At 38.9% G+C, this 15,493-nt stretch overlaps 1 protein-coding gene across 5 annotated transcripts in view; it reads right to left on the reverse strand.

Annotated features, from left to right (window-relative positions):
• MOCOS (molybdenum cofactor sulfurase) overlaps positions 1–15,493 on the reverse strand; it is a 224,487-nt gene that overhangs the window by 17,236 nt on the left and 191,758 nt on the right. For all 5 annotated transcript variants that reach the window (XM_082752602.1, XM_082752601.1, XM_082752603.1 and 2 more), the window contains 4 exons: positions 13,321–13,483; positions 6,914–6,995; positions 2,863–2,987; positions 2,148–2,253 (listed from right to left, as the gene is read on the reverse strand). In XM_082752602.1, the coding sequence (XP_082608728.1) occupies positions 2,148–2,253; positions 2,863–2,987; positions 6,914–6,995; positions 13,321–13,483 (476 nt within the window). The remainder of the gene's footprint in view (positions 1–2,147; positions 2,254–2,862; positions 2,988–6,913; positions 6,996–13,320; positions 13,484–15,493) is intronic.

Below are 15,493 nucleotides of genomic sequence, written 5' to 3' on the forward strand. Positions count from 1 at the left end.
ATGATTATTTTCACCTTCAGGGGAGTATTTGTATTGAGAACATTTGGGCATGAGGCCAGGCCACGGGGATTTTCACGGGGGTGGCCTATAATGGCAACAGCAGAGATGAGTGTCTCATTACGCATGTAGTTCTCTATCAGTATGTTACGTTCTAATTTTTAATTAAATTGCTGTTACTGTTTTAGATCACCTCTCAAGACCCATATGTAAAGGGGAAGATTAATTCTACTAACTACAGAAGATGCTAAGAAAGAGAAACTATTAAGACTCAACTGAAGATTGAAAGGGTCTTATAAATCTTAGCAGTTTTCCATTAAATAAAACTAAATGCACATGCCAAGAAGATAACTAATACTTTCCAAAAAAGAAAGACATTTAATAAAGACCACTACGTGCAGATTCTTCAATGTTTATTGCATAGTTCAACATTTTGAAAGTTTGTACACTGTGATTCAGTAGCAGTTCAGAACAATGATGCAGTATATAATAAATTAGATATTAGATTAGATATTAGGAAGAAATTCTTTACTCTGGGGGTAGTGGGGCACTGGCACAGGTTGCCCACAGAAGCTGTGGATGCCCCATCCCTGGAGGTGTTCAAGGCCAGGCTGGATGGGGCTTTGGGCAACCTGGTCTGGTGGGAGGTGTCCCTGCCCATGGCAGAGGGGTTGGAACCACATGAACCTTACAGTCCCTTCCAACTCAAACCATTCTATGCCTGTATGGTTGTATGATGCTGAATTAATTTTCTCAGCACTCAGAGAAAGCACTGCATGGCAAAATAAGGAGTAATTTTCCAAGTTGTGCTGCAGAGTGGGAAGTGAGATGCTTCTCAGGCATAATGGCAACTCCAGTCACATCTGGAGTTTTATTTGAGAAAAAAGAAATTACAAACTGAGTTGTATTGGGGGGAACACTGGAAGATATTAAGTGCAAAACAGTGTATCATCTGACGTTGTATATTTCAAAGTTCCCTGTCATCCTTCATCATCACTTGCTGCTTCATCTGGTTCCTTCACTTTTTCTTTCTACTCAAATCCCATATCTATCAGGCTTCTTGCTGGATCTCACCATGGAAAATGCCCACTGTGAGTAAGGGATGCCTGCAATCATTGTTTGGCCAAGGAGATGTAAACCAGACAGTCAAGCCTCAAAAGAAGGCATTAATTATAACTGAGAAAAGGTAGTCAAAAAAGAAAGAGATGGAAAGATTCAAACTGTTGCCAGGCATTTTTCCCAGGATACTGCTGTCACATGCTGAAATTGCCCAACTGCTTCTTCCTAAAGAAAGAAAACCCTCAGGCAATGCAAGTTGATCTGTAGCAGTGCTTAATGCAGTCAGTGGTTTTAAACCCCAAAGCTATATACCCATCTTCCTACAGCTATATATATGTATATATGAATAACTCTAAACAGGAGTTTCATTGCAGGGCAACATATTTGGTGGGTGACCTAAAGAAGAGAAGGTGTTTCCAAGCAGAGGCAGGACAGTTTGGTGAGACAAGAAAAGGGGAGTATGAGCTCAGAAAAGAATATATGGGTTGTGGGGGGCACAGCTATGATAGAGGCCCCGTGGAAGGATTTTCTATGGAATGTAGGCCAGTTCTCAGTTCAAGAAAGAACAACATGATCAGCTTATGAAAATTTAGTTAGTATTGGGTTCCTTATCTTTGAACTCTGTGCCAATCAAATGTTTCATTTGTTGCCTGTATCTCCCACTTTGGTACTAATAATGCGAAATAAAATAAATAAATAAATAAATAAATAAACACAGTCCTGCAAATAGTTTAAAAATATTTCTGTTATGAGTGTTTGCTCTAACCTGAACCCCTTCCATGGGGAAAATATATTTCGGTAAGTAGGAAGACCTTCAATTTTCATCTAATAGATTTTGTCGAGGAAAACTTATTATCTGTGTTCTTCCCACAAACAGAAATTGGTTGATTCCTGACAGTCTCCTACCACCAGGTCAATTGACAAGAATTTTGTTTAAGTTCTCATAAAGATGACTGGAAGGCAGGTTATATTCAGGCATTTAACCCAAGTTTTCAGAAAGTCTGTCTCATTTTCTAGATAAACAATTACATTGGCATCTTCTGGCAAGACGCTGGAATCCAAGATGGCTGTTGAAGGCAGAAGGACCTTACCTTGCAGAAATATGTTCTTTCAGCTGCAGAATGCTTGCTACATTTATCAGGAGGTATTGTGCTTCATTCACAAGAGAGAGTGAGATGCTTGTAGCACAGGTTGGACCTAAGAAAGATCAATTCAACATTATAAAATGATTGTTAAAAATCAGGAAGATTATACTAGTAATTTCACCTCATCTTTCCCTTGACCTTATTCTTTCTCATTAATTTTTTTTTCATTGGTCTTAGACACTAAGGGAAGACTCCAAGAATTTCCTCAGAACTGTAAATCATCATTATATAATGCATTCAGAAAACAGGATGGAGCTGAGATTTTAACAGTTTTGTAAAATCATTTACAACAGCAATAACTATGGATTTTCAATGTTCTTTAATTTGATTGCTTTTGTAATGAAATTTAGTATAAAAATAAATTATTTGTTTATAGATTTTTCATGACCATTTTTCAAAATTATCATTGAATTTTCAGGCAAAATCGTAGTAATTATGATAAAAATAAAACAAAAAGACTGAGGTATTTGTACATTTTCACCAAACGTAAAAAAGCACATAAGCACAGTTTGGGTATAAATGAACCCTTAGAAGCTTACTAGGTCAATAATGCTTGACTCTTTCACTCTTTATCAGGGTAATTTTAAATTCATTGTGACTCCATATTTACGAATTGAGGAACCACATTTTTTTTTTTTTTTTTTTAGGAATGATAACTAACCTTTTGTATTGTTATGTTGCATGCTGTTTTTCTTGTCTGGACATTGTCTTATCAAGCGACATGGACGACCAAGAAACATAGAGAACCAGCCAGCAGTTTTTTCTCCACAGTCATACGTTTTTACCCTATCATGAGAAAAAAAAGGACTTAACAAAATTTGATTGCCAAAACATTAATTTGCAAAACTGAAGACAAATTACAAAGATGTTTCTTCTGCTTCTTTGCATATAAAAAATACTGAATCTGTATTGTCTGATGAGTGATAAAACAGACGTGAAGTTCTGCGTAATTTTATTTCCCAATTTCCTCAACTTTACTCTGTTAGTCTTGAAGTTAATATTCATGAGATCTAATTTAGTATTATACAATTATTGTGGAATAAAGGATTATGTAGCTTTAGTGTTTAAGACACTGACTCTGAAGTACAGTAAGTGGTAGTCTGTATTATAACATTACAATGCAGTATTATGAAAAAGTTACTTTCCGGTTTGTGCTTTTCACTAAGACAAGGAGGATTAATCTGAGTTGAATTTAAGATTGTCCCACTGTGCGACACTGTATGTAATTTTAATGATCCCATCAGATACAACGATGTTCATTCATGTTAACGTTAATACAGACACTTCACATTAAAACAAGTCTCCACTAGTAGAGCCCAACCAGCAGTTTTTCTCTACCTAAAGATGGTTCCCATTAGTAGTAACTTGTCTAGTGAGTTATGCAAGGCTGGCAATAGATTTGCCATTTTTTACCTGGATCTAAACTCTACTAGATGGATTTTCATCTTTCTCTCATTTCAGGAAGGACATAGATCAGACCTATTTGCCATTAGCATCCTCAACCCGGATGAAACTTAACTTCAATATACTAAAACCTGGGCTTCTGGTTTTAGTTAGTTGTCTGGTTCCCCTCAAAGAAAATGGAAAGAGATAAGTATTTTTCATCTATATTAGACCTCAGGATGGGATGACTCACTCCAGGAATGTTTAACTCTCTTCATTGACTACAAAAGGAAAATTGACTGATATCTAAGTTTTAAATGGCATAAACAGATAAGAGGAATGCAAATTCTCACAATGATCTAGGCAGGATTCTTGTAGTAAGGAAAGTGAGGTAGCAGCAGTCCTGTGCTCACCTCTGCTACTCCTACAAAGAAGCTGCTTTGTACGGTGACCCTCTGCTCTGTGATACAAGAAAACAGTTCCTCTTGGTAAAAGATGCTAAGCCCTAGGATTAAGAGAGGAAGTGGCTTGGCTTTACAAAACATTCAATTGCATTTTACAGGTAGAAAGCCAGAAAAAGAGAAATCAATAGATTTTATAATTCCACAGGGATAAGTTTTCGGCTGCTGTTCTAACTTTTGATTGTGGTGCAGCTTGGGATCCCTCTCCCCACTTTGAGACTGGACAGATGCCCACCAAGCTGCTTCTAGTCAGTGATGTCCTAGAGCTGAAATGAAACACTGGTACCATGAGATGCAGGCACTGTGGCATGAAACAGGAGTCAAAACATTTATCTCCACATCAGATTACATAACCTGAGGTGAGCACTTCTTGTGTCTGTGGTGGTCACTGTGTTAGGGAGAAGGCAGCTGATGAGAAAGCATGAATCCTTCATGGTGACAGTACAGGTAAAAAAAATTCCCCATATAGTTTTCCCCAACCTAACAGAGGTGCTAGGGGTATTTCAATTTTCTGCTGAGCCAACTGCCTCTAGCTGCCTGCCAAGGCTTAATACAGTATAAGTCAGGATGAAAATTTGGACATCTTTTTTATTTGTTTACTCTTCTGAGTCACAGCGGCTGAGTTGGAGACGCACAGCATTCGAAATATTTCATGAAACATCACTGTGTGTTTCTGTATTTCAGGACTCCTAGGTTTTCAAATTGCCATCCCTTATTGTCAGATTATTTTCTGAGCAAGGTCCATTGTCTCTTCAAGGTCTTTTTCAAAGTCCTTCTCCTGTAGCTCAGTTCTGTTCATTTTCTGTTTGTATTTATTTCTGTCAAGTATTCCTTTACATCTGTCAATATTACATTTTATTTGGCACATGCCAGACAAGTTATAAAGGAGGACATAGTCCTCTCAGATTTTACTTGCTGTCCACCTTGAGTTCCCCACTCATCTCACTATTAATGCCATTTAGCTTCGGTGCCTTACAGCTGGTCCCTCCAGCTACGTAATTTACAGAACAAGAAAAAAGGACAGCTGAAGTCTGAATATTGATCCCAAAGGATGTAATACATACATTCACCCACAACAGGTTCAGTTCACCTTGCTTTTAGCTATTCCTTTGTCTTATTCTACCACCAATGTCGTTCCCTTGACCCTTTGATATTGTGGCTTGTCAAAGAGCAGGCTGTGTCCCTGCGTATTTCAGCAGAGCACCAACCCTGAGCATTTAGGGCTTTCTATAATATCAATAATATTAATGCTAGCTTCTACTTTCATCTGACCAGTGTTAGAAGTTATCCTAAAAAGCCTTGTCTCACCAAGGTGAGCAGCACCTGCTGATGGACAGCCCCTGCTGAGATGAATACTACCATTGCTGAACTGCCTCACAAGGGAAACGGGGCCTCGCTAAACTTTTGTGGCTGCTGTCAAGTTAAACTCTCTCTCGTGACTGACTGTAGATTTTATGTCATGTGCTACCTCAGCGTAAATTCAGAGTAACCACTTACACCACCAGAACTGGTGAAATGGGAGGCAGAATTAATATGTGCAGAATACCTTCAGTAGCACTTCCTTTTGAATAAAAGCCTATAAGGTTTTGGGCCCTCTGCTCACCTCAGACACTTTGCAGAAGAGACTCTGGACCACAAATCACCTCCTGTCTGTGCTACTGCAAAGCACTGTTTTGTTCCTATTTCTCATTTCTTGGCCCCAAATTTGGCAACAAATTATATACACACGGAGAGAAAGAGAACCTAGGCTATTTCAGAGCAGGGCCTGTAATAGATGGGCTAACCATGGGGAGGCTAAGGATGAGTCAACACTAAGGGAAGTGGGACAGATGGTTGAAACAAATGACTCTTGGGTGAATTCCACTACCTGAGGAAAATAGACTTCTGAGGAAAAGATCCTCTTTATCATCTGAATAGCTAGTAGAAAAGAAGGAGAAGATCATTTCCTCCATGGCTCCATGGGGAAAATGGCCAGGAGTTCTGCTGGTTTGTTCATATTACCCTCAGAGAAGCAAATGTAAAGCATTACAAAGAATTGGTTAAAAGAATAAATAAATCTGTCTCTTTTAGTTGGACTTACCAAGGGACCTGGTGAAAAGAAATGTAGTAGATAATGCAAATGTACTTTAGGAAGGCACTTGATACACTGCCACTCAGAAAAATTAATAAGACTGGGAAGTACTTAGAAAATATGATGGATAAACACTTAAGTTCACTCATAGGAAATTAATTTATTCATAATGTTATATTTCACTGAAGTGCTGTGTCTTTTGATTTAGAGTTAATGCTATTTCACATAGTCACCTCCAATCTTCCCAAGCTTGTTAAAGGGACACTGATCAACATGGGTGGTCAAAACAAATTAAAAAGGGTTGTAAATATAGAAAGCCGTTTATAACTTCAGTGGGTTCTAGCAAATGTGAATCAGTGCAGCGTGAAACGGGCAAAGTTGACAGCATCATTACTAGCAAATGAATGAACTGAATTTCTAGAGTCTTGATGAAGCCGCTGCTTGGCATTTGGAAGCAACTGGGGACACCTTTCCCTTTTTGCGGCCTTGGAGCAAGTAAAACAAAGATGTCTCTTATTCTAGTTAGTGTCAAGTCATCACAGGCTCTTGTAGTGCCCCCTCTCACCCCCCTTTTTTATTTTTATCATTATTTTGTTGTTTTTTATCAGACATGCTGCACACGCCAAATTACCTACCTAAATCTTTCTTTTCCTGGCCCCCTGAATCATTGAACATTTATTGATTTCCACCCTCCCTCTCTTCTTTTTAAAGTAGTTTGCTCCTGAGTGTCTATCTGATCATGTCCTGAGTGCCACTGCGGCGACTTGGAGCTCGGATTCCCCTCTGCTCTCACTCACCTGTGCGAACAGACTTTACTCTCGCAGATCACAGCCTCTTTTCCAGTATTTTCTTCTAGCGATACAGATATTGTGTCCATGCCTAGATGGTCAGACAGCAAACAAAGTTAAAAATCAACATTTTTGCAGAATCACAGAGTTATGATTAAAATGCCTATTTTTTGCACTTGTTCATAATCACAGCAGCCACCCAAACACTGTGTGACAAAAATCCCCTTCCTTTTTGCTAGAATTATATTCTCTGCCTGCAGGTGGCTCCAAATGACAATGCAAAAAGCAAAGGCTGCAGATGACCTTGGTAACCAAGCCACATTGAGGAATATACATGTACAATTTCAGCTTTGAGTGAATTAATTCTCCATGTATCTCAGGGAATGGAACTGGCACAAAACTACTGCCTCAACCATGATTTCTGCTAAAAGGATGAGTTTATTGCTGTTGTGCTCCTTCTAGAAAACTGGGAGATGAGATAATTACTGTTGTGTTTTTCTTTTGGAGTGGTGGGATGGACTGAACAGAAAGACGGGGGCATGGAAGAGAAAAATTTCACACAGACTGTTCAAGAAAAGAAATATAATGTGTCATAAAATTATAATAATTTAAGTAAATATAAAATGTGTAGAAACCACAAATAGAGGAACTATTTTGTTTTCATGTATCTATCTCTAAGTTTAAACCAGATGATGAATCGCTGACAACGATCTATGTTATTAGTTTCTTCCATGATTTTCATATCCTGAACAGAATGAGCCAAAGGGATGGAAAGGCTGCCGTAGTTTATTAGAAGGAAAAATAAAAGCTGGACAGTATTGCTTTTTGTTAATTGAAAGCAATAATCTTAAATGATGAACAAAGTGTGGTTGTGTGGCTGCAATGAATACAACTCTTTCATTATACTGCAACATAAACCAACAAAGACTCTGATCTCCCCTACTCCAGTTTTATATCAGCACATATTTATTTCTTTCATTATTTCCTGCTTCTTGCTTGTCCTACAAACAAGAACTAAACTCTACTAGCTCTGTGGTATGGTGAAATCAAATAATTTTTTTATTGTTGGAAAAGGAATGAAAGGTAATTCAGAGTTGCAATAGCCCACTACCAGCTCTGGTCCATGCAAGTTTTCACTACAGAAAGGCTTCCATTCTTTATTTAGCCAGTGATGTTAGTATACTTCAGAAGCAAAAACAGAGGAAAAGTTGGGTTAATTTAGCAAAAGTAAAACATACAAGTAATAAATGCATTGAAGGTGCTTGCAACAACCTGAAAAAAGAAGCCAATTTTGTCATCTTACAGACCAGAACAAATGCTCTTGTACTTTGAAGCATTTGAACATTAGCATCATTCCTTCTGGAAGAGCAAATTTTGAAAGTTTTGTACTATATGTGCCCTTAGCTGTCACTTTTTTTTGTAAAAAATAATTTCTAAACAAGGCATATGCACAAAATTCCTTTAAATAGTCTTGAGGCTTTAAAAAGCCCTGCTTTCATACACCAGCAAGTGTATCACATTTTTATTGAACAATATACATTTTACAGTGATGTTTAGGTCAGTTAAACATTGTTAATTACAATTTTATTCTATCTTAAGGCAAAAAAATAAAGCAGAATGTTGCCAGTTACTAAAATGTAAGAGCTGGCATTCTCCATGGTCATTTGCTTGATAATAAAATTCACAGATGTGCTCGCAGTATTAATATATATATAAAATTATTCCTGTCTTTATAGCTCCTATTTTCAGTCAATGAGAAAAATTAGAGGTCTGTCATTTCAATAGACTGAAATATAAACTATTCATGTACATTCTTTCATTAGTGTATGCACATAATTCCCATTATTTTTATTGGCAGTAACACATGACCATTTGAAGGCAGAATAAACTCCATAAAGTGTAATTAGTTGCTCAGTTTTGCAAGCATCTTTCTACTCCAATATTTTAAAGGGCCTTCACAACACTTAAAATTTCTCAGTCTGCAGTGGCAAACTAAGTCACAACTTGCCAGAATAATGCTGAGTGCTAGCTAAAATGTAAAGAGAGAAATTAGTCTTGTACAGAAATGTATTCTCATGCAAATTCTATTTGGCTTACTTTTGTGTGGTTCAGGAACTAGTGCAGTGCTATCTATGTCCCCACATATTTGATGGAGCAGGACAACAAGATTTTCCTTGATTCTCATTCAAGCAATACATCTTTTTGAAATAAAGATTCTTTCTCTAAGCTCCTGTGAGTTTAACTATTAACTACTTCAGTGGAGGCAAGCTGTCAAGATAAAAGAAGTTATTTTTCTGCATGGGAGTTTATTTAAAATGATACCAGTTTTCTTGAAGTGGGTCCTGTGCTGGCCAGGATTTGGTGTATTCTTCACGTCAGAAAGAAAAGGTAATGCCTGCTAACTACATAGCCTATGAAAATAATTGTCAAAATCCAGAAATGCAGTTTCTCAAAATTAAAAACTCCTTCCCTCTACCAAAGTAAGGCACAGCCAATAGCAAAACAAACACAGGCCCTTCCTCTTCCTCTGCTGTCAGTTATCCCCTTTGTCACGAGCCAGGTGAATGTCTGGTGCAGGCCAATTAATTTTGCAGGCATGCCAGACCTTACCTAAGCCTTTGAGAAGTTTTGGCCTTGTCTAGAGCCCCAGTGTGACTGTCCTTGCTACCCAAGAGCAGGACCATGCCACTAGGTTTGTCAGACAAACCATCCAAGGCTGGTTGTTAGACAGGCTGCAGAGATACCCTACACACAGGGGCTGAAGAAAGCACCTGATGTAGTGTCTCAGCACGGGCAGGATTCAGCAAAAAGGTATTAAAGCAGTTACTGTCGCACTAAATCACACCAACACATTTATTTTGTTGGACAGAGAGAACAGGGAATATTAAACCATATTGAAATCAAATAGCTATAAACAAATTTTTCCACTAATGAACATTTCTAGAGGGAGAGGAATGCGCATGCCTGGAGGGGGACAGATTCATTATGTTTTAGAAGCTGAACAGAGAAATTCTTTGCCATAATCTAATAGTAATAACAGCAAGGTGTTCTTCAGAAGGGTACATACTTCAGCTAGGGTGAGTTGGCTTTGGGCACTTACCAGAGGAACCTAATCCAGCAGCACAGTTGCCTTAGGCTCTCTCTGTTGGAGAGACACCTCCAGATAGAAAAACACGCCTTAGATGGAGATCATCACCACAGTTTGCTCTCACAATGACAAAAGCACAGATGATAGCAGAGAAACTGGTAGGGAAAGCAGAGTAGTTTAAGTCTCAGAGCAGAAAGAAGGCAGGTAACTTGGCTGTAGCTGCCACCTGGTCAGCAGGAAGCAGATGGGTTTTCACATTCAGCAGAGCAAGAGGTGCAGTGAAGGTGCATCTCGAAGTTTCTGCCTCCCTTTTTTTTTCTTCACCACCTCTATCACCCACTCCTCACCGCCAGAAGTGTCCCCATCACCATGCCCTCACCCTGGTGCCCCCCCAGCAGACTGGAAATAGTAAAAATGTGGCTCTGTTTGGTCAGAGAAATGGGACTGAAAGAAAGGAAATGACAGAGAAATTAGAATTAGGGATCCGAGTGTTTTCCACATACCAACACCTTCGTAACCTTTTGCCTCATTTATGCAATGAAGTATGTAATGAAGACAAGGACAATAACATCTACGCACGGTTACAACCACAGTGGAGTCACATAAGTGAAAAAAAAAAAAAAGAAAAAAAAGAAAAAAAAGAAAAATAAATGGAAACCCTGCACAGGGACTGTGCAGGCAGGGGGAGAAGAGGAGGAGCTGGAGGAATCAAAGCTCCTCTTGGAAAGATGCATACTGCTACAGCTGAGGAAAGGCAGCTCGGGGTGGTAGCAATCCCCTGGGAGAAAGAAACTCACAAAGCAATAAAGCTGGAAGAGACCTGGAGGTGGCTGTAGTCAGCAGGCTAAGTGCTACAAATCTGAGGTACTTTTAGCCAGGGAAGGCTCTCTGAGACACAGTACAGCCATCCTGGCTCAAAGGGGGGCTCCTGCTCCTCACCCCAACCATCGCTGCTCCAGCTACGTGCTCAGCATTCGGCCTCTCGTGCTCCATCAGCAACACACTACCGACAGGCTGGGGAGACTTGTGAACAGCCAGCAGTGATTAACATGAGACTTTCAAGGAAGGAGTCAACTAATTAAATTAAATGTCACAGCATCACAGGCTGGCTGAGGTTGGCAGGGACCTCTGGAGGTCATCTGGTCCAAACCCTCTGCTCAAGCAGGGACACCCGGAGCACGTTGCCCAGGAGCATCTGCGATGCAATGCCTAGCATGAAATGATTTGAGTGGGAGATATAGCAATGACCCCTGTATCTGAAGGGATAAAAGAAAATAATAAAAATTTGATATATACAAACAAGTCATGAGTTTAGACTGCAGGAGAGTGGAAAGAGAACAGAATAAATATTGCAACAACCTTCTACAGATGTATCTGCTCAGTATTACCCTGCCTTTTCATGTGTGCCCATCACTGTGCAACCTTATGAGCAGTAACCTCTGGAATAGTCTCTCCAAGTAAATGAGAGACATTATCTCACTACTAAGCTTAAAAACAAAACAAAACAACAACAACAACAAAAAACTAGAGGTTGTAAGTACACTACTGGAGTAAAAAATAGCAGAACTACTCTAAAAAGAGGGCCCAGACCACCGTATGTGCTAGGCTTACAGTTATCTGGAGTCATCATACACAGAATAAAATATACCAATAGATCACAGAATCACAGAATCATTAAGGTAGGAAGGGACCTCCATGACCATCTGGTCCAACCATCACCCTACTACCAATGCCATCCACTAAACCATGTCCCGAAGCACCAGGTCCAACCCGTGTTTGTCTAGAGATAATGCGTTTGTTTACAGAATGTGATGCTAGTAAGGAAAAAACAAAACAAAACCAACCCCCAAAAAAATAATCAAGAGTGGAATGAAAAAATCTAAAGGTCCAGCAGAGCTGAACTTCTGAAAATGTGAAGGATACATAGAGAAGGTTTGGACAAGACTCCACATTGTATCTACAAGCAGGAGGTACTGGCAGAAAAAAAGTGAGATGGAAAGGAAGCGAATTTCTAGGAATTATTATTTCTGAAACAGTTGGTAATTTACAAGTTGTCAGAGAAGGTTGCATATGCAACTGTACTACACAAATGTGCAATGTGCTCCACATCAAATTGAAATGAATTGACAATACCTTTTCAAAAAATAATATAGAGGGAAGAGCAGAAAATAGCAGGCTTTGGGACAGTGACCCAGACTGGAATTCCTAGGAGTAGACAAGATTGTGCTTTGGATTTGAAACATGCAAAAAGTATTCAAAAGACTAGTGGAAATACCCAAATTTACATTTGGCCAACCTGACAGACAAAAGAAATCAACTGGTCAGACTTGATTTTATAGTGGGTATTCAGACAGTTGAAGGGGACAACAACTGTACTGTATAAACAGAAAAGCAGCTGTAGTTACAGAAGCACCCATATAGAGTTCTAATTAGGGGGTGAAAAATTGGAATATAACTTCCCTTGTTTTGCTCTAGCTGTGGAAAATGTGAGCACATGTATTATTGACGGTTAAGACATACAGGGTGAGTAAATGTTAGACCGCAGGGAAGTGATAAATGCCATTCAGCCACATGCAAACTTGGCATTAGTAATGACTTTTGTGGAATACAAACCTATTCCACCGTTTAGTGCTAAAAGCACTGTTAGGAAAATAAATAATTCCTACCCCCAAGTAGCAAAGGGCTTTCCATAATGCTTTCCATACGGTTTTCTCTCTCTCTTTTTTTTTTCTCCCCTCAGCAGAGACTAAAAAGTGTTTTGATGAATCCAAAGAAGCCCAAACATCATGCTTTTTTTCTGCCTGCTAGTGCAAGTATTTAACTGAGCTAAATAAATAAAGTTTGGTCCTTATCTTAATTCATATTAATTCCCACTGAAGACTCCACCCCTCTACACAGCTGCTGGAAGGAGGACAGCTGCAAAATGGGAAGGTCTTTGGCCAGGGTGTTTGATGTTAGACTCCTAATCCTTCACCTTCACAGCAGTAACAGTCCCTTCAGGCTGACGGACTCCCTTTTATGATGTGGAGGGACAGATTAGTCAGTAAATTTCCACATTTATCAATTCACAGTTCCTTTCTGGAGTATCCGCTTTATGGAGCACATATGGAGTCGCTATCTACTTTCTGCTTGTCCCAGCAATACACTAGAAACTACCCAGGGCTATTACAGCCTCGGCTTTTTTTTGGCCTACATTTGGTAGCAGAATTTGTCCCTTAAGTGAGCACGCATATACAGCATTCAGTATTTCGGTCCCTGCATATAGGTAGACTCTGTGTGTAAGTTTGACACCAGTAACGAAGGGGGAAAAAGGATGTTGTTTACTTACCTTCTGCCCGAATGACCATAATCTTTTGCTTCAGATCAATTGAGGGATTTACAAGACATAGCCTTGGCTCCTGTTTCTGAGTCAAGCAAACTCCATTCTGATTTACAACCATCCAGTTACGGTCATACAGCAAGCCCTGGTTTCCTACCGGCCATTCTGTAACCTGGAAAAGCAGCAGGAGGGGATGCAAAGGTTTAGAAAATGTTGGCTGCATGACACATTCATGCTGAAAAGAAAAGAGAGGGAAAAGAAACCACTAATGAACTTCCTTGAAATCAGGAAAGCTTGTGGAAGCCACTGTCAGCTGTTATAACAGAAACCTTAATTGAAAGTCAAAGATAAAGATCTCACTGGAAACAACTGACAGAATAGAATGGAGTTACTATAATTTGTTGCATATTATCATACACTTTGATTTAACAGAACCATGAGAATACAGCAAACAATCACTGAAACCCTCTGAAAGCTGTTTTCAGTTTTACACTCAGCCATTTTTAGGACCACTCCCCTCAACAATTTTCTTTTAATTCACAAAACATGAGGCTTGCATGTGAGTTTTATGAATTAGGGCAAAACCAAACAAACAGAAAGCAAGGAAAATGTGAAATTCAGAATTCTGAATAAACTTTCACATTTTTCATAAAACTAAAACCTCTTTATCAATGAATCTATCTGAGAAAACATCCACTGCTGAGATTTCTCGTTTAGCAAGTGCATAACAGTTTTTCCAAATCCCCTTGCAACAAAACACGTGGTTGTCTTTGCTATCTGTCCTTCCACTGCTTCTATAATGCTCTTTATTTCCAATAGCCTATACAGGCATATTGTCCTTGCCTTTATGGGCATTTTTCTGGTGAAAAGAACAGATGTTACTGATGCTACACAGATGGTAATTTTGAAATCAAAAAAGGGAACAATTTTAGTAATGCCTTTGGGTGATATTAATAACTGCTTTCTCCTTCAGAACATTAAAATATTAATACCATTATTTTAACATAAAGCTGGGCATTTAAACACACTGTTTCAACTCGTGTATGCTTTCTAATCGTAGCTGAATATGGAGAAAAGTTCACCACAGGTGAACTTTGCTGAATTCTTCTAGAGAAGCTTAGCACAGCTCAAATGAATTAACTGGCAAAAAGCTTTAGCAAAAGGTCTTGAGAGAAAGGTATGTCAGGCACAGCCTGATACTCTGAAGAAAGCACGGCTTGAAACAGTGATTGGATTAATTAAAAATCACAATTTTGTTTAGCTCTGTCCAAAACCCCACAGATCCCACAAAATCCCATTCTTATAAACTTTTCCAGGCTTTGGAAGAGCCCTCAGCAACAGATTGACACCTAGGGCCCGACTAGAGGAAGCTGAGGGCAGGCACTCAAAATGTCCTGAAAGTGGACACTGAAAGCATTACAGCTGAACTAGTCCCTCTAAATATTTTGGCCACTATCAACTATGTGAGCTATCAACTATATAACAAACAGAAAATAATGGAAAAAAATAGAGTAGATATGTATTTTATCTACCTACTTGATTTATAACACTTTTTGGTTGTTTTTGAAGTGAGTGTGGAAAAAAAATGTCAGTCAAAATTAGAATCCTTAGGTCTGATAGCGTCATCTGAAAATGTGTTGTCCAAGCTCCTCAAACCATTAGCACATAAAGGATGTGAACCTCTGCTCTGTCTTTTAGGAGAATACTCATAGGCCAAAGACTGCAATATCAGCTGGAGTGCAGACTTTTGTCCTTGCTGGAAATTATCCTTCAGAGATGCCACTGTTGTTTGGTTATCCTGTATAATTAGATTTCAAAATGCATTTTGAACAGCTGGTGATCATCTAAGAGCTGCAAGAATTTCCTGGTAACAAATCTCCTTTCCAAAACAGAAGATCACTAATCAGTAATATGTCCTCCCATGGATCCAACAGATCATTACAGGATTTGCAAGACACAACAAACAGAATAAACAAAAAGATCAGAAAAACACAGAAAGAGCCTAAATAAAGTGATTTATGGCTCCCAATAACAACATTCAATTTCTTTGCTTCCACTGTAGGACAGTAGTTTTATTCAGGAGACAGTTTAGGTGTATGCTTACCCTTTGCTGAAGACATGAGTTTTTATGAACAAAACAAAACTTTCTTGTTTAATCAGAGCTTTGGATAATTCTTACATG

The sequence above is a fragment of the Aythya marila genome (assembly GCF_965140915.1).
Source record: "Aythya marila genome assembly, chromosome: 2".
NCBI lineage: Eukaryota > Metazoa > Chordata > Aves > Anseriformes > Anatidae > Aythya > Aythya marila.